Source organism: Centrocercus urophasianus, unplaced genomic scaffold (assembly GCF_019232065.1).
Source record: "Centrocercus urophasianus isolate 14NV4802_14NV808 unplaced genomic scaffold, USGS_Curo_1.0 seq_16, whole genome shotgun sequence".
Taxonomy (NCBI): Eukaryota; Metazoa; Chordata; class Aves; order Galliformes; family Phasianidae; genus Centrocercus; species Centrocercus urophasianus.
In genome coordinates, this window is record NW_024884711.1 from 14,031,798 (window position 1) to 14,059,359 (window position 27,562).

Here is a 27,562-nt window from a genome sequence, read left to right on the forward strand (position 1 = left end):
TTCATCGGCTCAACTGGACTGCACTTCTCACCTCAGCATTGTGGTGAGGCCTATCCACTTTTCAGACACACTCTCTCATTATATTTTGCTGATACTATATTGAGTAAATTAGTTTGTTCCACCTCAGATTGTTGCCACTGTTTTCAATTATTTTGGGGTCCTCTATTTCCCTTTTCCAGAGGTGCGGATCCACGGATCCCTCTGCCCCGCTGGTCACGGAACCGGGCTGAACCAGCCTGTAAACCACTGTCAGATTATTATTATAGGCAAAAGGGGTTTAGACTAAACACATTTGGCCAAGTGGGGTCAAGTTTAGACTGAGGTAAAATACAAAAATGAATCTGTGTTCATTAGACACTCTCTTATCCAACAATTACAATGAAGAAATTGATTTCTGAATGCTTCTAACTTAGAAAACCATTTGTGAAACCAACATGTGCTGGTATACCTTGAGTAACAACCAGAACAGCTACTTTTTTTACTCTGGTATGTATTTTCCTGTGATTTTTTTGGTTAGAAAGTTCTCCAGTTATTATGTAACATTAAAGTGCTACATAGATGATATCTGAAATAACTGCCTAACTCTCCCCAAGAAATCCCAGGAAACTGTATTACAAGTGAATAGGCTTTAGTTCAGGTTCTGGGACCCCAAAGCTCGTAGTCCCTAAATAGCAGGCTGCTCGGTATGCTGTGGTATCCCACAGTGCTCCACATCCAGATGACTTGCTTTGACTGCATTTACAGAATCAAGCCTTAAAGGATTTAGCTTCTTAACTTCTAAGAATTGCTTTAATTAGGAGCCAAAACTCTACAAATCTGGCAATAGCAAGAGAATACTTTTCAGTATTTTAATAGAATTCATTGTTCTTCTGCACACCTACAGTAGTAAGCAGCAGGTGTCAGGGGTTTTATGAATGCTCAAGGTGACAACAGTATTGCCTGAATTCATTGATTCAGTTCATAAAATTTGGATGATGAAATAAATATCTAAGAAGTTGCATCCTGATGTTTCAAATGTTCTGTTTATAAATACATTTACAAACATAATTCAGATGAAAGATCAATATCATTGCAGAGGTAATACATGCTATGAACTGGTGGATTACAAAAATATAGAAACTAGTTTGTGTTGACCAATATGATGTCTAAAAAATCATAGCCCACAACATGCAACTGAAAAATGTTGGAATTACAACTCACACTTTCATTCCAAGTACTTCATTCAAACTCTCCCCATATGCTTAGAACAGGATTCTGTTGCAGAGAGTAATTTACAGAAGCTGTTGTGCTCTTCTTCTTCCTACGGGCATTTCAATGTCCGTGCCTATTTTTTTTTTTTTTTTTCTCCAAAGTTTTGCTATGCCAGTAAAATCTATGAATTGTTTCATCAGGGTGTTTGCAGAAGTCTGCTTCAACAGTACTTAAGAGTGATTTTTTTCAGCTGGTGCACTCTTTCTGGCAGGAAATCTGATTATCAGTGTTTAGAAAATATGAGTTCTATCAGTCTGAATCATAACAATAAATTACCAACAAGTGATCTTGCAAATTAACTATCTGAAAGAGAAGAACAGTCTAGCAGTAAGACCTCTAAAACTGGGAGCAGCCCTTGTAGATAGGTCAGCTCTTCTAGCAAAGACTTCCCCTAGAATTAAGCTGTCAATTTTGTTATTTTATCAGACTTTCCATTGCATCAATCATAGTCAAAATGTCCCAGTTAAGATAAAGAAGATCAATTTTGCCTTGAAGGCAAAATGCAACTTAATCAGTTTGGAAAATGTGTCAGTCACAACACATGAGCAGTCTACTCCTCTTGGAAAGAGCTGATGATCATGTTCGTCTTAATCTTGGACCAGAAAAAAAACTATGTCAATGTTGAAAAGATTTCCTCACTAATCTCTTCAAAAGGAAGGCCTTCTAACTTCATAATTACGTTAATTCTAGGGACACATGCGAAAGCCCTTCAGTGCTCTCAGGAGTCAGATCTCCACTATGGGTTCTCCAATTCCTGGCTTACACAGAAATTCCAATTTCACAGGTCCATCATTCATCAATTGCAAAGCCTTCCCCTTCACCAGCCTTTACATTTTGAATGGAAATAAGAGATGAAGCAAAGCTACTGTTGCTTCTAGAAGAATTAAAATAAATTTACTTCTCCAAATGGTATCTGATAGTTGAAAATTAAGGAGTATAATTTGTCAGAGTTCAAGAAGTATTTGCACAGCATTCTCAGACATAGGGATTGATTTTGGGGTGGTCCTGTACAGAGCCAAGGGTTGCAGTGAGTGTGGGTTCCTTCCAACTCACAATGTTCTGTGATTCTAGAAATTTGTCCAATGCCACTGAACTGTCTCTCCATCTCTTACCTCCTGGTTAGTACAGGCTTGGTATTTGACATACCACATGTATCATCTTCAGGAAATACTGCTTTAATAAAGGAAAAGTAACAGTCTGCTTCTTTGATCTCAAAGCAGAACCTGTAAATATGGTTTTAGAATGCATTAAATGTACACACTGTAGTAAACTTGACCCTTTTTTAATCCTCTTCTGCTCTGGATGGAAAGAGCAAGCAACACAGAGAAAAGCTTAACAGCTGAAACTAACATAGAAAGCGGAGATATGACTACATTACAGGTTTTCTGTAACAGTCCACTGTAAAGAGAAGTGGTAGCAAATTCTATTTTCAATAATAAGAACTAAAAATGAAACACACATGGGAGAAAAATCTAACTAAAGCAGATTTTATAGTTTAATATAGCAATGAAATGTTTGAGTGGGAAAGAAGAACTCATTAGTAGATGTAAACACAAAATTTGAATAATCTGGGCTAGAAGGATAGTGTCAAGGGAATAAATTAGGGTAGGCAGTTTTGCTGTCTCTATAAATTTTGATATACTCAGCCAAGATGAAAGACAAGAGATAAGAAACTTGAAAACCGATCCACATTCAAGTTTCCTGAGGGTTTCTAGCTGAAAATTCTTTTTTATTACATCATTTAAAGTTATGTAAAAATATATGCAAATGTGCTCAACAAAAGGCAAAGAGAATCTCTGGGTCATATATGCTCACTTTACTATACTACGGATGATTTGTATGCTTTGTATGTACCTTAATTGCCATTCATCACTGACTGCAATAGAAACATCTTCCCTTTTGTTTTCCAGCAGCCACATTACCCTGAATACTCTCACTTCCTTTGAAATCAAAGAACAGGGTTTACCCAGCAGCACAACTTCCTCTCAGACCAAGCATCTTCATACAAATCAGTACTCATTTCATCCATGTATTGACATTAAGAGGTCTTAAAATAAAAACCTCAGGGACAAAATGAAATAACCTCCAAAATAATATACAAAAATACAAAAATATGCTGTCAATCTGTGTGTTTTCAAAGTAATGAACGTTGAAAATGACCACAAAACTGAACAAATCTAGTTGAGCTATGAGACAGAATAATGACCAATAATAACTACAGAATGCCACCTGTGAATAGAAAAATAACTAACTAATGGAAGACGCATTACCTTTAAAATTGTAATATTCCATGTAAAGCTTTCTACTGATTTTTGCAGCTTTCTTTCTTTTAAGCCTTCTCTTGCTCCTATATTGTGCAGGTTTTCATGAAACTCCATTGCTGTGGAGAGTAAAAGAGAGAGTAACATAGTAACTATTTTCATGTATTTCTGTGATCATAGAAACAGTGATTTGAAACTAAAAAGGTAAAGAACAATAAGAAAGCTTCAGAAATTTCATTCTTCAAGCACAAATATATCTGTGAAGTTATAGTACATGCCTACATACTCAGATCTCTCTAAGTCAAAATCTGCACTGCAATACCTGCTGGGTCACTGCCACAGAAACATGGAGCCAAACCAATATTTACTATACAAAATATTTTTCAATCACAATAGAATCTGTTGCACTACATGTGAAGACCTCGTGGATTGCTGTGAAATGGAAGCATTAATTTCAGGAAATACGTCCCAACAAATTTATTTTGTGCTTTGCTCTAGTGTGAACCAAATTTACATCACAGTTGCCCAATTTACGTGTTGGGAGCCATGCAGAATACAGCCTTCTCACCCTACCCCTGAGGGAAAGGGCACAAATGTGAAAAAGGTGGCAGGGAAGTGAACCACCAAGAACATTTCCACTTATGTAAACTACTGTCTCTATGCAACTTGCATCTGACAGACCCCAACCCAAAAATTTACTGCAAAATTCAATGCAGTAGAATTACTAGAGCATACATTTTAATTCAGTGAAATGCACAGATTTAATAACAAATAAATTGCTTTCCATTATGCTGTTACAAGTCATAAATGAAGAAGTTTGAAACACAGTTTCCTTCCTACACAGAAAGTAGCATGCCCTTCCATGGATATACTCATCATCACAGCCTGCATTACAGTAATCCTCCTCCCTTCTTAAACTGTTCTCTGAAGGTACCATCAGTAATAACATAAAAGTTACATAATACAATTTACAGGTATGAACTTAAAATCAAGGTACAGTGTGATACTTAATTATTCTATTAACTACATTGATTCATTTCTTCTATCTGCTATTGATGTGCTTTCAAATTTACATGGAATTAATTGCCATGAAATCCACATACAAACCTGTGTTGCCCATCAATCCTAATCAGAGTAGGTTGACTTTTAAGGGCATTATTGTATCTGCTCTTTTCTGTAATCTCTCAGCCTCACACTCATGTCTTAATACAAAAGAAAGATTTGACTGAATGTTTTCATCATATTCTTGTTTACCTTATTCCTACATAAACATATATAAGTATATATATGCATATATAAAAAATTAAAAATGATTCATAAATTAATTTCAAAGAAAGACAAAAAACCCTCTTGTTAACTTTTCTTATCATTTAAATTTTACTGCAAGAAAAATAGACAGCATATACTTTCCTTGAATTAAACTACTGTATTGTTTTTAATTCAAAATACTTCTCCATAGCTCTACCTCTGCATTGAGAGTACAGCCTTAAGAAAAGCTTTCATTTGGCATTTCCTCAGATCTTAAACCAGGTGAGAAATTAAAGTTCCTCCATCCATCACTGTTTCCAAGTATCTGTTTCCTGTTCAGATCATCATTAAAAAAAAAAAACAAAAAAAAAAAAACCTCCCAGTGTGACCATGGAAAGATGATGCATAGATCCATATTTAGAACACTACATTGTTAGAGCCTCCGTAACAATGGAGATTATTTTATCTGCACCATTTATACCTAGATTATGCTGATAAACTTGGAGTTCTGTACTCCAATTCTCAGCAGAATAAATAAATAAGCAAGGTGCATGGAATACAAGCAGGTGACTTGCAGCATAACCCCATTATCAGCTGTTATTACATTTAAAAAAAAAAGTGAAAGGAGGTGGACAAGAGTGCAAGAGGCACACTTACAGAACTGCAGTAATGATGTATTAACCTCATCTCCATCTTTATAAATACTGCCCTTCAAGTCCTAGCCCCTGGGCACTAGTGACTGATAACAACCATGAAGCAAAGCTACTCTGAGATTAAGAATAATGCTGAGGGACTGCATAAACAATGTGAAGATGGTGCTTTGCAGATTATAGATTAATTTATACAGTATCACTGGTAATACAGACGTGGAGACAACAGTCTCCAAACGTTCTGCTAGCTAGAAGAACTCATCACTTACGGCACACTGAGGAATTTCTGTGATGATCACCTTCTTCACACTCAAGCTGAGCTACATTTCTGTTTTGTCAAAGCCATTCCACTTGAGCTAAATACTCCGAGTGGTTGGCAGCAACATCTCATTGCCCTTTTTTCAGAAAACAAAATCATGTCAGATGATCCCACCAAGGCATACACATGCAGAACTTGGACAAACAAGAGCTGCCTGCTTAACAAGCACTAATCACACCTCTGTCCTCAACTCTTCTTACAGACAGGAAAGGACAGCTCCTCATTATCACAGTGAACTTTAAGCTATCCCATTCTAAACCTAAAAATACAACCAGAGGCAAATGGATTTCAATCATATTTCTGTTGCTATTACTACTTTGCCAGGTAAACTTAAATGGATTATTTCACCTTTCATTATTGATGAAATGAGAGTGTATCAGTCTCGTTTTTTTTCCATCTGCTGATTGGAATTAGCCGTGCTCCCTATACAGCACATGGACAACCTGAGCCTTAATTATGAAGTATGAATGCAGCACAGCATTTATCTATTGACTACATTTCTCCTGGTATTCTCCTTCTCTGTCCCTGCTTGTTTTTCCTGTGTCCTATTTTTTTCTCAGAACTGGCTATTTTCATGCATTAATATTGGCAAAGTAATAACAGAAGCGTTAAATTCCAAAATGAGACTGACTTTCAGAAGATAAAAGGAAAAAGGGAAGAAAGATTTTCATTCACAATTCATTAATAAAATGACAAATATGTTCACACAGTCACTTGAAAATGTCTTTAAGATAAGCTTAAAAAAACCTCTTTTTTAATAAATAAATTCACAGGATTTTCTATATCCTTGCAATCAAAAATTCAGCTCTTGCTGTCAATAAGATATGGTAAGCAAGTTAACTTTATGAGACTTAACTACTTCTAGAATTATTAGTCCATTAGTATCTTGAACTGCCTAACATCTCTTGGAGGGTAATAGTCATTATGCTAATTTGATTTATCGTTCTTACATATTTCTATGTATACCACCTGCTTAATGCAAGAAATACAAGTTACTCATGCTTTTCATTTTTACTGTCAGCTATTAAAAAAAGACATCACCCACAAATTTCTCAGTGATCATGAAAATTATATAGGATTCCAGAGTACACTAATGCAATGGTAATGTCATTATTAACATTCAGTCGTATTTTTCCCAGTGAAAAAGGTCCTAAGCTATAAAAGAGCTGCTACTCTGTGAAAGAGGAAGATGGCCTCCTTTTTTCCTTTAACAGAACAGATGACAAGAGCATGCTCTGTCTGCATTCTCAAGAGATGCATTTCTTGACTTTTAAATTTGGTGTTATTGCTGAAGGTCAATATGAAACAAAAAAAAACATGAACATAAACAGTATAGAGTTGAACAAGAACTCCTCAAAAGGTGATATATATAAGGAACCATGGCAACATGGTCACTCTCTAAGTACCTCTGCATCACTCCAGAGCGTACATTTGCTATGCTTAGCAGTCATTTCATTCTGCTGCATCCTGCACAGCAAATAGGAATGGCAAATGAAGACTGTATGAAGGCTTCTCAGTGTTGGCCAGAAAGCATCCCTCATTCCCACCCTTCTTCAGAAAGGCCTTTTACAAATTAATCACGGATTTGCTCTTAGTACCATTTTATGCTGAATCAGAACCAAAGTGCTGTCATCAGTAAGTAACAACATCAGTATAATATCCAACTGATGTGAAATGAAGTACTACGTCTCTCAGAATGCTGATGGAAGTGATCTGAGTATGAAAGCTCTTGACTTAGGAGATCAGTGCAAAGACTGAGATGACAGCCATAATTCTATCGAAAGCTCCACTTTCATCCGCAAATTAATTTTAACAATTATCTGCTAAGATACTCATACTAATGTATACAGACTCTGAATTCTGTAGTTGTAGGACTTGAAGCCGTCGAGAAAGGTTGATGTAGTTGGCTTACTAGGAAAATTTGAAAAGAGAAAAAGCAGTAAAAAGGAGCTGAGAAAGGCTCAGTAGATAAATGTCTGCTCAGCAACACCTGGCTAAATAAGAACTGCAATAAGATTTTGTCTCTAGTGAAAATTACAGTCGGGAGGAAAAAGAGCTCCTCTCACGCTGAGAGAAATCATCTATGATAGATTTGTTAATCCCAGCCATCATAATTGTGTATAGAATGACATACAACACAATAACAACAAGTTGATTTCTTATTAATCATACAGACTTAACTGACTTAACTGAGTAAAAACAGCTTGAAAAAGGTGAGACACCCATGGCTCTGAACAGTTCAGGAATGACAACACCCACTTATCTTTTGCATCCTGCTCTATCTTATGCAATTACCAATTTTACTACCAGAATTAATCTAGTTTATTACTGGTAGTGCAATGAACTAATGGGAATTTAATCCATCCCATTTATCACAATGGTGAAAAGAATTTTAATATCACTGTTTAGGAGATTATCTTAAGGTTTGTTTGTGCTGTTTTGAGCAAATATTACTACTGAGTAGTGATCGCAACCTCTCATTTATGTTAACTGAGATAGCTCAGTCTCACTTATGAATTAGAATGCACTGACTTACATTGCCTTAACTACAGGTTTTACTTCCTGTTGTTTAGAAATCTACATGTGGCCAAATGCTGTGGTCTGCCTGGTAAATGCTGTTGAGGCAGTGCTTTAAGCCTGGCTGGTCAGATGAATTTCAGCCCTCCTCACTGTCCTCTTATCTAGCCTGTACTTCCTGAATGTCTGAGACAATGTTACAGGAGTGTGTTGAAAGCATCAGTAGAGTCCAAACAAGACCAAGACCAAGCTAGTCTTTTCACAGCACTGTAGTCACCTCAAGGTACTGTAACTATATTAAGGACTAAAATATGATATACAAAGCAGCATAACTCATTGTTATTATTTTAAAACTACTTAAAAAGAGTATATTAAAAGCATTAAAAGCAATGAACCTGCTTGGAACTTTGGAATTATTATTTTTTTTTTTTTTTAAGATTTGCTATCACAAAGCCCTGTCATACAAACTCCATTTATGGGTATAAAAACTAAACCATTTCTTTAGCTGATAGTTGAGATATTTGTTTTTTATGGGATCCCTGCTGAAACAGTGAGCACAATACTTACTATGCTGTACTTCTAAAGCCAGGTTTCTACTTTACATACTGGCTTGTTTTCTTTGATTACAATTTTCTTGCCACGAACCTGATTTACAAAATAGCCAAGATATAATTATACAGCAGGTAGGTTTCTTCTAGTTTAGGCTTCTTTTCTTAACAAGGCACTTTACTAATGTAATAAAAAAATGTAAAACTTTGGCAATGAATACTTATACACAGTAGGCCTAATATGTAATGGACAGCAAACAGTATTTTTCCATATCTATATAAAAAACGTATCACCGACACTCTTGTTAAGAACTTAACTTCTGCCAACTTAAATATGTTTTATTTTATTCTTGGAAGGGTGCTTAGATTTAGAAGTGAATTAAATATTTTTCAAGATATTAATAAATAGGTAATAAAAATAATTAAGAATTAAATATTTTAAAAACTTGAGGAAAATAGCATACAGCTCTTGATTAGATTACCACAGACAGCAGCTCGATAACTATGTACACACTTTTTGAAAAAAAAAAATCCAAGAAAGCACTTTAGGCTTGAACATTTTTCTACCTAGGAAAGAATTCTAGGAAATAATTTAAAATGTAAGTGCCCATTTCGACCCATAAATACTTAATCTGCACATACAGCTGCTACATTTGCCTGTATCTTTGAAGGCTAAGGCTTTAATTTTATTCTGAACAGAATATGTTTCTTAGTAGTTTTCTTTCTGATTATATTTCCTTAACATTCAGGTAGTTCAACCTCATAAATAATTTCTTCTTAAAACAAAATTTATCAGAGAAGTTCTTGAGAAAAGAGTCTGGTTACCAGATCACTGCTGCAATAAATCATACAAGTCACGTTGGAGGAGCAACAGAAATTACTACAGCTATATATAAACTCTCAAGTAACTTTGCTTACAGAAAACTTTTCATACAAAGATTTAAAATGCACTTTATTAAAATTACTTCTCCGTGCACCATTGTATTATGTATCACTTTAAGCTACAAAAACTGAGTCTTAACAGGAAAAAGGATTACATGCACACATAATTTCTAGGACCCACTTCCCACTGAAGTCACCCAAAATATTTTATATCATAACTAGAGGATTATGTGTGTTGTTCTTCAGTTTCAAGAAGCTCCAGGTCAGAATTATTTGCATTCAAAATACTTAGGTTAATAGTTGATGAAATAATATATTAGCTAAATAAAATGCTCAGTACTTTTTAATTATTTCAACTTCTTTGGCAACATGCTGTATGTCCTTACTAAGAAAAATATTCCCCACATATAGCCAGCTACGTCCTGCCTCCACTCGGAGGGTTAAAAAGACTTTCTGATGCTCCATTATTCTTCTAAAGTAGGGAAAAAAAATTGTATGCCTAAGATGCCTTTCTTATTCCAACACCTCAAATGATAATGGTATCACAATCTGCCTAAAACATCTTCTCCGCTACCAACATCAGTAGTTAGTCTTTCAATCCCAATACATCCAGTTCCATTCTCATCACAGTAATTCACTAATTCACCATAAGATGGTCTCACAATACACCAACTTTTTACTGAACTGCTGTTACAAGAAATTAAAAGTAGCTGTAACACCAAATTTATGCTGCTACAAAAATACAAAGAGGACATCTGGCCATGACTTAATTACAGTTTGATAACTTCCATAAATGCAGTAACAAGTTTCAACTTCCTCAAACACCTTTAACAGTCCTGCATAAAATTTTCTAGACAACAAAGTCAACAAAATACTCAAGACTCACACACCCATACTTTTCATGAGCCCCCGACAGTGTACAAAATACACAACAAACTAGGCCTTCACAAATTAAGACATTTGCACTGAAAAGAAGACCAGTAGTATCCCACCCTGATTTCTGGCAATCTGTAGCCTACTAGGACAAATTACATTTCTGAATGTGGGTGAAGTTAAGCCATTACCACATGAGAATGAATTACTGCTGTCAATAAGGGTAGAAACACAGAGCGGAAATGGACAGGGTATTGTTTTCCACATACTGCTGTTTCCATCTTTTATTTATCAGCTGTGATCCTCAAGAGAGATCACTGAAAGTCTAAGAAAAAAAAAATTCCTAATGTTACTGAATGCTAGAAAGCAGACTTAATAAGGACATTGATTTATGGTACATTGTAATTTCTCCCAGTCTTCAAATCCCGCTGTGCCCACATTGTTTCGCTGGCAACAGTAATTACTATATCTTTCTGTTCAATAAGAATGCTATTTTTCCATTCTTTAATGCTACCTTCTGCTTCAGAGAAGTTGGCTACCTTTTTCTACCAAATTATCTGATTAACACAATTGTCAAACACCCTGTGTTTAACTTGGAATTTGTTATTGTTTAAAGTATGAAGAATGAAATGAATGTGCTTCTGAAAACTCATTCATCTCTTTTTGAAGTATAGCCCTTCAGTTAATAAAATATAGTACAAAATTTGTCTATCAGCTGTATTACTTCTAACAATTTACTATTTTTTCTTCACCTCCATCTATGGATAGGTTGGAAGCGTTGATTCGCCTTAGCAGGTGCTGTACCTGTTCTGTCCTGACATGTAGATACAGACAGTCTGACGGGAGGATAGAAGAATGCCTCACTCTTTCCTGCTGTTTTGGATTAGATATTAGTTAGGATAACAATACAGCTTTTGATCAGTCCTTAGCACACAAAATGTTTAATGTACTCATGTGCATTCTAGTGTACCTCTAAATATCTTCAGATATATAATTAAACTTCAGTATTTAGTCAGGTTAATCATAGAAGGCAAATACAAATTGCAAGCTAGTATCAGATTAATTTTGCAAATATTTTTGCTTTAGGGAAACCACACTTAAATCAAGACTATTATTTCAGTCTTTCAGAACTGTATTAATATTTCTAGTACATAACCGTATTTTACAATTATTTTTGCTACTGAAGCTACTGGGAGTTGAACATGCAGCTCATTCATCACTAATATGACCTGATCTTTTACATTGTTAGTATCAAATTAACTGTAAGGAAAAAGGCTTCAAGTAAAGAGGCAAGCTCACAAGAGCACTGCAAGCTGTGTTAGTTTAAGTGTTTTTACAGTCTTTTATGTACAACATTTAAACATAAATATACATGGCAAAATAAACTTGTAAATGAAGTTGAACTGAGAATATAAAGAAAAGTAGCACGGCATGTGAATGTGATAACAACCAGAACACAAAGAATCTAGACTTGTAACACCATATTTCAGCTACAAGCATAGTCTGCTGCTTATGTCACCTGTGCATATGAGGCCAAAATAAGATGTTCAATAAATGACTACTTGAACTACGAGAATGACATTGAGCTACATTCAGTCAAGTATATGCATTTTCCTCAGAAAAGTGCTAGGTTAGATGATTCCAGGAATATAGCATTTGCTCACTGGAGAGTCCAGCGGAGAGCTACAAAGATGATGAAGGGCCTGGTGTATCTCAAGAGGAAAGGTTGAGAAAACTGGAATTGGAGAAGTTCAGCACAGAGAAGACTGAGAAGGGATCTCATCGATGTTTACAAATACCTGAAGGGCAGGTATCAGAATGATGGGGCTCTTTTGGTGATGCTCAGAGACAGGACAAGAGGTAACAGGCACAAACTAGAACACAGTAAGTTCCATTTGAACATGAGAAATAACTTTACTTTGAGGGTGACAGAGCACTGGGATGAGCTGCCTAGAGAGGCTGAGGAGCCTCCTCTGGAGATTTTCGAAACTGCTTTCCTGTGTAACCTACTCTAGGGAACTTACCTAAAGCAGGGGAGTTGGACTAGATGATCTCCAGAGGCCCCCTGCAACACCTACAGTTCTGAGATATATCAGTTTATCATAAAAAACACGATCCTTGGGGGTTATTCCATGCCTCATGTTTTCCCCCATGATGGAACGTGGATTCAAAAATATTCAAGGCACAAGAGAGACAAACAGGATTAAATAACTGCAGAGTATAAAACAATTTGATAGCTGGCTTATTAAAAAATGGGAAAAAGGAAAAAATAAAGAAAAGCAGGTATTTCAGAAGAATGGAAACAGAATTAAAGAGGCCTCAAAGTGCTATTTTAGTCTAATGGATGTTGGAGTTTAGGCACTAGGTGTAAGTACTGTAGATGTTTTACTTTCAAAAGTGAACCTCATTAAAAACAAACGAAAGGATCCAATTCTAAGTTTTAACTTGAAGATCAGTACAGACTACTGATGCAAACACATTAAATATTGCTCACTTAGGGAGTACAACAGTAGTACATAAAGTAGCATTTTTTCAGTAGCCCACATATGAAGCCAATCTTAGTTACTGTAACTTCTAATCAGAAATCCAGACTTGCTGATGAACGACAGTATTTCAGAAGGTACAGATTAATAAACTCTGACAGATCTGTGTAAATAATACGATATCATGTCAAGAAACTGCAAATTCTCGTTCAAATCAGAATTAACTGCAAAAATGTTGAGAAAAACTGTTCTAGTCACTCTCTTTCATTGGTTAAAAAGACTTCAACTGCCTGTCTATATACTTAGTCAAAAGTGCTCCTTAATATTTAATTATAATTATTTATTTTCATCTATTAGTGGATTACCTACTACGTACACAATATATAATGTACAATATTATTTTTTCTGCATCTTACATGCTCTGTTATAATGGACCTTAAGCCTAAAACCAATTTATACCACAAATAATTTAGACTACAAATAATGCAAAAAAAAAAATCAAAGTAAACAGCTCTGTAAAGATGCAGTTTTGCTGAAAATCTGTTAAAACAAAATGAATTTTATCATTTTAGTTTTCAACTCCAAGAAGAATTTGCAGTGCTTATAAGGTCATTATCATGTTATTTGCATGCAGCTCAGACATAACTTCTTCCCAGTGCATACTGTGCACTGTTTATCTTCGACAGCATCCGGTATGGCTGCATCTTCCTCAAACAGTATCCTGTTTCTGATACTGCTGAAAGACTGCTTTGGAGTACATATTAAAACATGTACTCATTTTATGTCTTTTACTACCTGCGTTGTTTAATAACCCCAGTCCCTGCTGGTTTTGTCACTGTACAGATGGAATAAATGAGACAGTTCTTGCTCCAACAACCTGGAATCTAACCATAAGGAAAAACGATAACAGATGGGCAAAGAAAGAGGAGTGAGTGCAAGGAAGCAACGAAAGCTATTTTTGTTGAGGTAGTAGGAGGACATGTGTCAATCCAGCTATATTTGTAGGAGAATTTTAAAAATCAATTCAGATTTTTAACAGCCCTGTGGATGTTTACAGTGAGTATGTGGGGCAACATGATAGATAGCAGGATGATGGCTCACTCGCTATCAGACAATGGAAATTCTTGCTATCAGATGAGCAAATGCAAGAAAAGTAAAAGCAGCTCAGCCAGTGTATAAAAAGGAAAAAGTAGAAGGATGTGTATTGGGAGAAACATTAGGAAAATGACAGCAGGAAAATGATGTCAGGAAGGTAAAATTAAAACGGTCAAGCTCAGAAAGAAGGACAGGGGTATCAAACTGTCAGAAGGTTAGAACCTAAACAAGAGTTCTGGCTACACGGGTAACTAGGGAAAACTATACTTTTAAAATCATACAGGAAAAAAGAGGGATCTGAATGATCAACACACAGCACTGGAGAACTCCCTTTCCTGAATTACAACAGCAAACTTAAATGCATTTCTTTCAGGTATCGACACAGCCATTTTCTTCCATGTGCACGTTAATTTACCTTATTGATGTTACATTTCACACACTGTTTAATTCAATTCACTGCTTAATGTCACAAGACCCCACCGTACTGTTTCACAGTCCAATTCAGATTTGAATACACTCAACAATTCTTTGCCACCAGCAAACTGTGTTCACTCATGATTTGCTGCTGATCATTTAATGAACATGTGGAATACCAAGTGCACTGCTGAGCTTTTGCCTCTGAACACCAAAATACAACCTAAGCTTTGGTTCTCTCTTTTAACCACTGATTAATTCAGACAGCATTTGAATTAGGAGCAACTGGTGATTCAAGAAAAGTGGAAGAATATAAAGGAGGACAGGGATGGGATAAGACGATCTGGACATTCAAATTCTTTATTTCAGAAAGGACATAGTAGCATTTTAGTTCTTGTAAAAGATTAAAGGTATAGAATGGATTATCTCTAAACTCTCTTTAACACCTACCCTTTATTTTCTTGTAGTATATTCAGTTGACTCAGTAGCAACAAAATAAATGGTGATTAAACCATTTTAAAGTAACTATTTTTTTCTTCATATATTTTCACTAGTTGTTGTACCTAAAATGCTTTCAATAAATAATTAAGAATAGAATGTACTGAGCTGAAATTAATACGCTGGTATGAAGAAAGTGGAAAAGCTCTTTGATATGGATTAATTTTTAAAAACCGAGGGAAGAACAAAAGTTTAACAAATATTTTCATTTTCCTACAGAATACTAACTGCAAACAATCTGAATTCCGAAAAAAAGTCATAGCAAGAATCACATCTTTGCTTATTCTCTAAAGGCTACCAACCTAAGAAATAATATTGCAGTTACTTCAAAATTAGTTCTGAACTTTAAAAGACGGCCAAAGTCTTATCATTAAAGCTAAGCCAGAAAATGGTATAATAGAGAAAGTTCAACAAATTTCTCTTACAAGCCTATTAATATAACCTTATTGCTTATTCCAACTTTATCAGTTTTGCTTCTTAATTTTTCAATTTTTTTTTCACTACTTGACCCACAGAACAAACAAACAAAAAACCACTGACAAATACATGATTTTTCTTTTCCCTTATCAAGAAACAACACTGGAAAAAGTATAATCCTTAACTCAGAATTAAATAGTGTAGTATCTACTGAGATCAATTAGTCTTAAGAAAATATTTGACAATCATTGATATTTAAATGTAATTTAATACTACTCATCCATCTTAACAAATACCCTGACCCTGCAGGGCTGCAGCTGCCCTAAATAGCAGCATCTATTACATAATCCATACTTAGGCTTATGTCGTTGTGCTGTAGGTTTCTCATCTAAATGAGATCAAAATCTCTCTTCACTGCTTACCACTGGTTTTAAGTCCTCAGCCTTCTTAAACAAAGGGTTGTTGCACTTTAAATCAAATAAGGTTGTAAGATACAGGAAGATCAGACAAGTGCAAGTTTATAGAAACCTGTACGACCTAGTAGCAAGCAATCTTTTCTAAAGGGTAACAACTCTTAAAAACATGAGGATAATAGGCAACAAGGTTTTGCCCTGCATCTCACCAAAGGAACTGAGCTGTCTGACACAGCATTGTAGCTAAAAAATATGGCACAGTACCAACAAGATATATTTTTGTCACTCATGTTATTTACGATTATACTTGACCACTTAAAGTAAACAGGACAAGGTAAATTTTTCAAGTATTTTGAGAATTCTATGGTTTGATTAAGGTTCACAGAGCCTAAGGAGTGTATACTAAGAATACAGTGGAGATCCTGAAATTGAAAGCAGGTACACCTTCCTGCATCTCATCTGAGTTGAAAGGCATCTGCTAACAAAAAAAGAGTTTTTAAGGCGAGAGACTGAAATTTTGTGGACAGCAATGAAAGGGACCAAAGAATGCAAGAAAACCATGTAAGATTATGGCTTCTGCACAATGCTGAATATCAGGTAGAAAAAAAAATGTATTTGCGCATAAAAAGCTTTTGTCCCAATTGATTTGTGCATGACAGCACTAGATGCAAATACTTTGACTTTCTAGCAGATTTCCTGTTTCTGATGCAGAATGAGATGCACCATTAATCTGAGCAAATGTGTTACGTTATTTAAAAAATACTTGAGAGCACTCAGAAGAAAACCAGCATGATTAAGCAGCACGGTCAGAGATGCTATTCAAAATAAAGTAGTAGCCTTAAATACTCATATTTGTGTCCACATGGAAAATTTTTATAACCTATCAGGTGAGAAGGGGACAATTTGTGAAAGGACTAAGAACAAAGTGATTATACAACCTCTTTCAAATATATCAGAAACAGGAAAACTTCCAGAGAATGTGTAGGTGGGACCCATAGATCACAACAAAGTTTTTCATAAAAAGATTTTGTGCATCTGTGGACTAGGAAAAAACTGCCACTGAAGGTGCACGTAACTGAAACAAAATTGTTTTATTCTAAACAGACAATATGGTAAGTAACAAATCCACAGACCCAGAGCATATTCATCTAACAGAGCTAAACATGAGTTGTAATTTTACAGCTGCTTGATTTCTATTATTTGAAATATTCTTTTCACTGTTGCTGTACACTACTGTAAACTAATGCACATATATATGCGTGCCTATGGCTGAATAAATAAACTCAAATAAAAGTTTTGGGAAATAAAGAAAAATGTCGTTATAATTCTTTATAACGGTTTTAAAAGACAATGTGCACTTACCTGCTTTCTGACATTGTACTATCCTCTCATATAAGCTATCTGCATTTTCAACTAGAGTCCGGATGGTCTGAATCATCTGTAGAGAAAATAAAACATACAGAAATATCAGTAAAATTCATTTCTTACTGGCAATTTTAAATTTGAAAAATATTCTAAATTTAAACTGAAATCAGTAATCTATTGCTTTTAAACATAACAAAGACATTCTTCTTCCTTGTTATGACCAAGCAGAAAAGTGCCGCAAATGTGGCATAAGGACACAAAAAACATGATAGTTTTGGGTCAGGATCTGTGAACACTGGAGTAAAATGTCAATTCCATAACTCACTGTTTATCAAAACATATGGAAATTATTTAACTGTTTACCAGGTTGTTTGCTTTTGTTGGCTTGGGAGAAACAACCTGGCTTCCTCTTTGTTAATCACTCAGATGCTCAGGATGGTGATAGCTCATTGCCCAGTAATTGCTTCCATATTTATCATGCCACTGCTTTTCCAGATTTGCACCTCCGTATTTTCCCTTTCTGTGGCTAAACTTGCGCATGTGCATGAGCTAGTGCTAAGGAGGAAAACAAATCACTCGAGGCTCGTACTAGAGGATAAGGACAATAAATGATTTCCTTACTTGATCTTTCTCAAGCAAAAACCTTTCATGGAAACTCAGCCAAAAGCACACTGATTAAAATGGATCTGTGCAGATTCTTCAGCCCAGGATATGTATTCAGAAGGATGGAGGTTGCTTTACCCCTTAACCATTAATGTCTCTGGGATCTAATCAAGCAGCATTATTTCTATGAGCAGATTTCCCTTCACAAAAACACTGGTTAAGCTAGATATACTGCTTATCTGAGTCTTGAGGTGGAACTTTCTTTTCTTCAAGAACTACAATTGCTATTACAAACAGGAGCATTTCAGGTTACAGAAAAAAAAAAAAAAAAAAAAAAGAAAATCAAACACATCCAAAATTCCTGCTCACCAATACAATGCTTTAAGAGGCAGGACTACAGCAGTCCTTTCTCCCACCTAGTAGAGGAAGCTTTCCCCAGCTGAGTGACGCTGACATTGAGGCTGATTTCCTGAACGCTGCTCTAAGTGCACTCTATAACTTCCTGAAGGGAGGTTGTTATGAGGAGGGGTTTGGCCTCTTCTCCCAGGCAACAAACAGGATCTGAGGAAACAGCCACAAGTTGTGCCAGGGAAGATTTAGCTTAGACATAGGGAAGAACTTTTTGTCTCAGGGGGAGGTCAGGCACTGGAATGGTCTGCCCAGGGAGGTGGTGGAGTCATCGTCCCTAGGTTCAAGAGGCATCTGGACGAGGGGCTGCGAGACATGGTTCAGTGGCTTGTGGTAGCAATGGTAGTGAGAGCACGGTTGGACTAGATGATCTTGTAGGTCCAAAACTTTTCCAAACTTGTGATTATATAAGTGAGACATGAGCGAATTTGGAGAAATGGGTAAATGAGCCCAATTTTGGATCACAGAAAGCGTGCAAGCAAGAAGGAACACCACCTGTGGGGACGTAAACTGCGTTACAGGCTTCTATTATTTTCAGCTAGACAAAAATCTGGTTTAAGTAAATGACAAAGTATCTAAAGGTAATTCTAGGTTAATTTCTACAACTACAGCTGTGGAGGTCACTGCACTGGATAATGTTTACATTTAACCTTCACACCCTGATTAATCTGTTTATAATTTCAAAGAATCTTTACCCTGACTTATGTCAATTAGAAAAAAAAGAACTGCAAACTATAACAATAAGTGAGGAAAAAATAGTAACTGGATCAGGTTGCTAAGCTGCAAGGGAAATATTTTAGCTTACCCATTTTTGACTGGATTGTTCTTTGAATATAAATATCAATGCTCACTCAGGCAAAAATTGCCTATGCATAGAATTATGCTAATTACTAATTAGTTGTGATAAAGACAACAATTGTACAGAGAAGCTCATTTTAAACAATAGCATATTTTACCCAGAAAGACTTCCATAGGGAGCACTGCAAATTAACCATTCCTGGATTGTCAAGGAGTGTTTCATCATCATTGGTTCTTCAAAGCAGTATAGAGAAACCGAAATGAACCTACCATAAATTTCCTTGAAAGGCAAAGATTTTACTTGCTTCAACATGTATGTCAAGGAACATATTTCTTTCTGTAATGCACTTAAACAAAAAGGTCCAAAGCATGATTGACATCAACTGCAAATATACATCCAATAAGCAATAATGTTAGTTTACTATCTAGCTGAAAGGATCCTGTAAAGCACTCTGCTCTGAGCTTTTCCTGCTTTGAAAATCACTTTGAAAAATAAAATGCTGAACATGTGTAACTCTTGTTTGGTCAGGATCCTAACACACAATAATGTGGGATTCTTCTCTTAACCTGAGAACATTTTTGATTGGAATTCCTAACAGAGCAGTTATGCTGCCCACTCAAGGTATTTGTTCTGGAGGGACTGTGCAAGCTATTGTGACTGCACTGTGTTATCTAATCTGTGTTTCTGACCGCACACATACAGTAATTTCCACGCCCTCAGTTCCTCCATATAATACATTCTACATGCAGATAATTTAGAAAATGTGGTAACAGCGGTAGATTCGAAAACTCACTCTTCTGTTCTGGGACACTGCACTAATATTTAGAAAAAAAGAGAATAGAAAGATGACTAATTATGCTCACATCTTGGTGTTCCTTTGTTTAGCTCCTGTACTTGAAAGAGTAAGAAAGTCACACTAGTATTGCAGATGGAAGGAAAAGAAACAGATCACAGTATCAGTGTTCCTCCATTGTGATAAGGTTAACACTGAAGAAGATATAATAATTTAGAGGTTTAAAATTTCACAGTTTTGGTATGAAAAATATCCTTAGATCAAATGTAATGCTTCCCTTGCAAATTTTGGGAAGAAAAAAAAAGCGACAAATAATTCTAATACAAATTTTGGTACTAACAATACCAGAACAAGTTTCTTTCTTTACCTTCAGTTTCCTTTAAAACACACACAAAGCTGTATTTAAGATTAACAGCGTCAGTAAGCAAAATTGGCTCAACTAACAAAAATTCAAGAGTTGATTCCCACCACCATTTAATCAATATCAGTGCTACACCCCAATTTTGTTGATGTCAAAGGAAATTACATGCTGTTTTTGTAAACAAAAAAAATTCTTTCACTAAAAACAGAACCAAGCAGTAAGGTGTGTACATGTCCACACATCACCTTCTAGTTATGTTTGATTAACGAAGTAATAATAATAGTTCATTACAATTTTATTATTACATTGCTTCTCATCACATCCCCCAGTATTTACTCAGCTGTTACAACCCTTACAAACTGTTCCAAAATATAAATTCTTTCCAGAATTTTAGCCAAATTGTATCACAGAAACAATCAAGCAGATATTAACAGAGAATGAAGACTTTTTGGTAGGCACAGCATGCAGAACAACTAAGTATAAATAGTACTATTTAAACAGAAAATCAGCTTGGTCCACATCATACTTGTTTTGTGCTTGGTACAAAAGCAAAGCAGAAAATGAAGAGTAAGCAGAAGCTTCAGTGTGAGAAACAGAATGTCTGTAAGCAGAATGAGAAATGAAATTCTGAAGGTGAATTAGTTGTGGAAGCAGAGAAAAACAAACTATATTCTAGTGTACATTACATAAGCATATAATGAACAAGGCAATCAAAAAGCAGGAATTTCCTAACCACTGCTAACTTGTATTTTAAGTGACAAAACTGGAAAGAGAAATGCAAACAAGCTTAATAGGGAACAACCAGTTAGAAGTGCTCCTCATTAAAAATGTACTATAAATTATGCATGCCTATTCTAAGAGAATAACAAATATTATACAAAGATTAATACTTCCCAGTCTTTTACAATATTAATTCCCATTTCTACTGTTGCTTTCCTCTGGAAGAGCAGATTCCAGATATCTGGTGAATATTTTTTAAAGACAAAACATACAACATTTACTGGAATTGTTTCAGCTCTCCCTGCAATTCCTGCCTCTCATCCATCTTATGACCAGAGTTCTGGTACTTACAATGTAAGTGTCAGGAATGGCTGGACTACGTTCTTATTTTGCTGGACAATGGAAAATGAGAAATTCAAGGTACACCTTATAAGCCTTGAAGTGTTTGAATTTGACAGGCTGACAGTTTGATCTATTCCTTCAACTCTATTTGCTAAATCATGCAATCATTTCATCTGCTTATCAGAAAAACTGGTAATAATTCAACCAAAAGAATAAATGTCAACAAAGATGATAAGAATATTTGAGTTATTTCATCTATCAAAGGTATTAGAAAAGAAATGGCTATAATGGATAGAAATAAAAAAACATTCTTGTTTCCTTCTAATAGAACTTCACCACTACTATTGGTAACATTCACCCCTTTTGTGACTCTGTCTTTGCAGAACAAATGAAAAAATCATATACTTAAAGTATCTATTCTTTTCTCGGCAAAACAGAATATATCATTAGGACAGTTATAGGAAAATAATAAAAAAAGGAATATAGAAGTCTAGACTATCCTTTAAGATTATTTTTAGTGTTTCAGAGTTTTGTTTTGTCCGTTTTGTTTTACTGAAGAGGTAAGATCTATGAACTAATACTGTGTATGTCTGTATATATGTATATAGTACGTATCACATGTAAGACAATACATTATATAATGTATGTAATATGTAATATATGTAAGTACATACAGGTATAAGTATATACTTACATATGTAGAAGTATATATATGTATATAAATGCTCACATGGATGTACATGCACATTCTATTAACACTACTTGAAATGATTCTGAATTCGAATAAGAAGTCGAGATTTATTATTACCAAGCTGATTAAGATATCTTTTTTGGTTGAAGACAGAACATTCTACTCATGCCTCCAACTTAGGGGAAAGACATAGATTGAATTTAAACTTAAATATTTTACACACTACATTCTAACAAGAATACAGACCTTGAGACAGAATTCTTTGAGAGACAGGGAAAAAAAAAAAAAGCCCACTATAGTATTTATTATTACAGTAATAATAATTTATTAATACTACAGTATTTGTTATTTCTCTGGAACTGATAAGTAGCATACCTGTGGGAATACAAGAAAAACTGTTCAGAGCAGAAGCTGTGGAGCAAGATAAACAGCATGAGAACCAAGGACACCTCTAGAAGAAGAAAGAACGTCTCACAGCTCTGACTGGATAAGCGCCTGTGTGAACGGTTGAAGAGTGTTTTCTAGAATGCTCTGTTGACATGTAAAGGTAGGGGTGGATGGGAAAGCTAGAAAAAGAAAATTTGTGAAGGTATATAATGATGTGAGAACTTGTAATAAAGGATTTGGATCATTCACATCTCAGTCCGCATCAGATGTTGCACATACCAAGAGATAAATCATAAAAAATTTTACAAGAATCCAGCTAATGGTAAGCTGTGCCAGGATGATGAAACTCAGTGAGAGAAAATACCTTCACTGAGTTGCAACATCAAGGACGAATTTTATTTTGTAGCAATTAAAGCACACTACAAAAGAAGAGCATGTGTTAAAAATACTGGCAGATCTATGTTCCAACAGTAAAAAACACACTTAAAATAGGCATAAACCAAGTCTTTATTTAAAAAGTTATCTCCACAAAACGCTATTCACATTCTTCTTTTCTCTTGAATCTCAGTGTATTAGATACCCTTCTGTGACATTTCTGGAAACTGCTTAATATCCAGTGGCCAAACTGGTGCCACCATATGCACTGGGAACACAAACAAAATATTGTCAGCTCCAACTAAATATCCATATAAATTCTACCTAAGCAGTCCAGTATTCAATCTGCTGCATCAAAATGGTGTTTTGTTGTAACACTGGAATAAGCAAAAGAATTGTTCTCAGTCCTTCCAGTGTCACCTGCCAGTCAGCTTGCTGTGCAGTTGCATAAAAAGTTGTTTAGAATTATATATAAGCTGACTTTATTTTCAACTGGAAAAGAATGCAGCTATAGCACTAGGAAGGAAATGTACTGGAAAATCAGATTCTGAACTCATTTTAAACCTCGAACCCAAGTGAATTATTCTAATGGTGAGGGGACTGAAAGCATTCTGAAACATGCTTTTATCTAACACGAACATCAACAGCAGTGCACTTCCATTAAGCTGGAAAGTGCTCTTCACATTACTGAGCTCAGTTCAAAATTCAATAACCAGTGATTTAATCTTGACAGTTAACTGACAGCTAGATCAATGCTACTAAGTTTTCAAAAGAAAGGGGTCCTCAAGCCTGATTCAGTCACCAGTGGCACACCCTAGAGTCTGATACTTGAGCTAACAGTGTTTAACACCCCCATTTATCACCTGCATGATGGGTCACAGGGCACCTTCAGCAAGCTTGGCAGAAGATACAAGGCTTGGAAGAAGGTGGGTACAGCACATGGCTGTACTGCTACTCAGAAAGACTTTGACAGGCTGGAGAGATGGGTTGACAGAAACCTTGTGAAGTTCAGTGAAGGGAAATGAACTCCATGCGCACCAGTACAGGCTGGAGGCTGACTGACTGGAAGGCAGCTTCTGAGACCAGGACTAGAGGGCCCTGATGGATAACAAAGAGAAAACAACAAAGGAAGTACATCCCCAAAAGACAAAAGGGAATAATCTTTCCCCCTTACTAAGCATTGCTGAGGCCACACGTGGAACACCCAGGGCAGTCTGGGGCTCTGAGGTAGAAGAATGATAGGGACTTACTGGAGTAAGCCCAGCACAAGACCACAAAGACAGTTCCTTAAAAGGACTGAGGCATCATTCTTATATTGGGAGGCTGAGAGAGCTGAGACTGTTCAGGCTCAAGCAGAGAAGGCTCAGGGGAATCTTGTGTGGTCATACAATGGCACAGTTTGCCCAGAGAGTCTGTCGAGTGTTCATCCTGTGTGATACTCAACACCCAACTGAACAGTCTTAGGCAATGTGCTCTAGCTGGCCCTGATCTCATCACAGGATTGGACAAGATGATTTCCAGAGATGGCTTCCATCATTAATGATTCTACGTACGGATTTTAAAGTTCACATCTTCAATCAAAAGAAATTTTTACAATTGAGCTTTCTAGCAGTACACTTACAGAAACAAACAAAAAAATCAATAGTAACTTCATTATAAGTAAAAATCAGGTGTGGTTCAGCCCAGACAGTCCAGAGATGCCATATAATGAAGAATAATTGATCTTTCTACTATCTGTGTACTGTCCAAAATACAAGATGAGAAAACAAAACTGCTAACTGCGACTTCAGTGCATACAGAAGACGTCTCACATTTACCAAAGGAACCAAGAGTCCACAAATTCTGTATCTAAAAGCCTATACGTTCTCTCTTCATTCCTCATAACTGAAGTACTTGAAAAGACCAGACTGAAGACAGAGTAAATAAGATAACCTGCAGCTCTCTTTTAAACTGTGCATGCAATGCACGCTCAGCAACCATTTTGCCTTGTTTTCCTGTTGCTCTGGCTATCAGAACAAAATGCTTTTCATTATCTTTAAACAAACAGAATGAGAACACCATGTAAAAAGTGGACAATAAGGAGGCATGTAAATATATGTATACATACATGTATAGAAAGGAAAATAGCCTGCATCTGTAAAAAGAAGCAGAACACTGCTATCCTTGGGAAAAATATTAATATGCAACATTATTTTTGAAACTCAGAGTATCAGTGAAAGATCAAATAACCACATTTCTTACACAGGAGTGGTCAGAAAGACAAACAGAAGATTAAAAATTCATTGGGAAAGAAAACAAGAACTACTATTGGAAATATGGAGTACATTTAAGACAAGTTACTGTTCATGTGACCTATTTTTGTGCTTTTCCACTAACATGCCATTGGAATATGTTAGAAACAAGAAAGTAAGCCAGATGAACTTTTTTTCTCATGTAGTCCTATTATTCTATGTTCTTATAAATAGTCAGACATAAGCTATAATGGAATTACTGAGAGGACATCAAAATTTTCATCATTCATTCTCTTAATTTTTTTAAAAAAAGAAATCTTGACTTTCCAAAAGCATCAAGTTATCATTATCAGAGTTTTTCAATGTGGAACAGCTGATACTCTACAACATTTGGCAGTGAAGCTTGAATATCCAAAATTAGACCTTTGTTTTTGCCCTTTTGGACTGAAAAAGCCAATATAATTTGAGGTTATCATCTGCAGCTCCACTTTTGGATGTGTAATTGCAGCTTGCAGTTTAGAATGACTGTCCTGTTATACAACAGGAAAACAAGAACTGATAACAAATAACATAGCTGCTTTTGCAGGAACTGCCCATGCTATTGACTGTATGTTCCATCAGTACTTTGTTTCTCAACAGTTTTTTTGACAGATTAACAACTGCACTCAGCAACTATTTAAACTCATTAGAAAAAAAAAAAAAAAAAAAAGCAGTTATAATTAAACAGGACAAAAATATTACTTAGGCTATCTGCAATATTAAATTGCAACTAATATGCTGAAATTAGTATTGCCCTTAGATCTCTTCACCACTGAGCTGTATCCGTTTATCACCTGAGACTGTCCTTGGGGAACCATTAGGTCATACATCTTCAAAACAATTTAGCTGTATTAGCTAGATCAAAATTCTTGCAAAAGACTTACAGTCTACCTTACTTTTTTTTAGAAAATTACAACCAAATGCAATAATGAATACAAATAACTCTCATAAAAACTCATTTCCTCTTAGAACAGCTAGTTCGGGCTCCTCACTGTAAGAAAGACATTGAGGCCCTGGAACGCGTCCAGAGAAGGGCAATGAAACTGGTAAGGGGGCTGGAACACAAGCCTTATGAGGAGCAGCTGAGGGAGCTGGGATTGTTTAGTCTGGAGAAGAGGAGGCTCAGAGGAGACCTGACTGCACTCTACAGCTTCCTGAACGGAGGCTGTGTTGAGGAGGGCTGGTCTCTTCTCCCAGGCAAAAAACAGGACCCGAGGAAATGGCTGCAAGCTGTACCAGAGGAAGTTTTGGTTAGACACAAGGAGAATTTTTCTCTTTTTCTCTCAGAGAGTGTTCAGGCACTGGAATGGTTGCCCAGGGAGGTAGTGGAGTTGCCGTCCCTGGCAGTGTTCAAGAGGCATCTGGATGAGGAGCTGCAAGATACGGTTTAGGAGCTAGTGGTAGCAACGGTAGTGGGACGATGGTTGGACTAGATGATCTTGCATCAAGGTCTTTTCCAACCTTGTGATTCTATGATTCTAGTTAAACTCATCATTTACTCCAGTTTTCAGGGCATAACAAACTATTCAAAAGGCTAAAAAATTTAGTGATAACTTCATTTCAACCTAAGCATTTGGAAAGGGACTTTGACAAATGCTTTTTACAAAATAGATTAGTCTCCCTTGTTTAAAAGCTTCTTGACTTCAAAGAACTCTCCCATTTTCACAGTACAGATGACAGGCTGTCTGAGCTGAAAATCCTTGATTTCCTCTGGAAACCTTTTGAAATACTGGCACCACACTACCAACTGAGATAGTCAGTTTTAGGTGTGAGGATACACACAGCAATTTAGCAGTTTGGATATATCAATCCTTGAGAATGCTTGAATGAATATCATTATAGTAGTTTTTTTTTTCAGTCACATTGTCTTTCTTTTGTAATTTCTTCTACTAGCAATTCAGCTAGAGGTGCATTCTCCACTGATTTCCACATAAAGAAATGTTTCATATGAACCTTCAATCTCCAAAGGCATATGCATGCAAAAAAAATTTAGTCTTATGGCTTTGTTTCTTTCCTGCAGGTTATATTCTTTGATCAGCTAGCAGCTGTACACGCTCTGATGGACTTCGTTTCCATTATTTTCAAGAAACAATTCATTGTTATTTTTAAATCAGCGAGGGCTGCTCCTGAATTTCTTCACAGTGAGCTCTTATATTTTTGTAATTAACACAATATGGCTTAATATCTATTTATCCTCCTTACATTCACATGACTTCAACATTTTGGAGGATGCCTTGTAACATGGACTTCAGAAGAAATGCAGTCAAGAATGACGTTCTGAATCAACTGGGGAAAACTAAGCACAGCTTTCGTAGTCCATGCCAGTCACATATTCCTCAGAAAAGGCACCAGATTGAAAAATCTAGATTTTCTTTAGGTGCACAAAGCAGACAGAGGTCAGATGCTATCACATGTGATCCAAAGTTAGATTAGATTGGTAAGAACTCAGCTTTCCTTGCAACAATCCAAAATATAAAATTTCAGTCTAAAGTTATATGAGAGATAAAGCAATCTGTACACTCATTCCATCTTACAAGAACAATCAGTAAGTAGCAGCGCTGGACCTTGTACCTCTCATT

General features: G+C 35.9%; 1 protein-coding gene across 2 annotated transcripts in view; it reads right to left on the minus strand.

Annotated features, from left to right (window-relative positions):
• Positions 1–27,562, minus strand: part of PLCL2 (phospholipase C like 2) — a 94,006-nt gene that overhangs the window by 4,474 nt on the left and 61,970 nt on the right. For both annotated transcript variants that reach the window (XM_042816747.1, XM_042816749.1), the window contains 2 exons: positions 17,232–17,307; positions 3,522–3,631 (listed from right to left, as the gene is read on the minus strand). In XM_042816747.1, the coding sequence (XP_042672681.1) occupies positions 3,522–3,631; positions 17,232–17,307 (186 nt within the window). The remainder of the gene's footprint in view (positions 1–3,521; positions 3,632–17,231; positions 17,308–27,562) is intronic.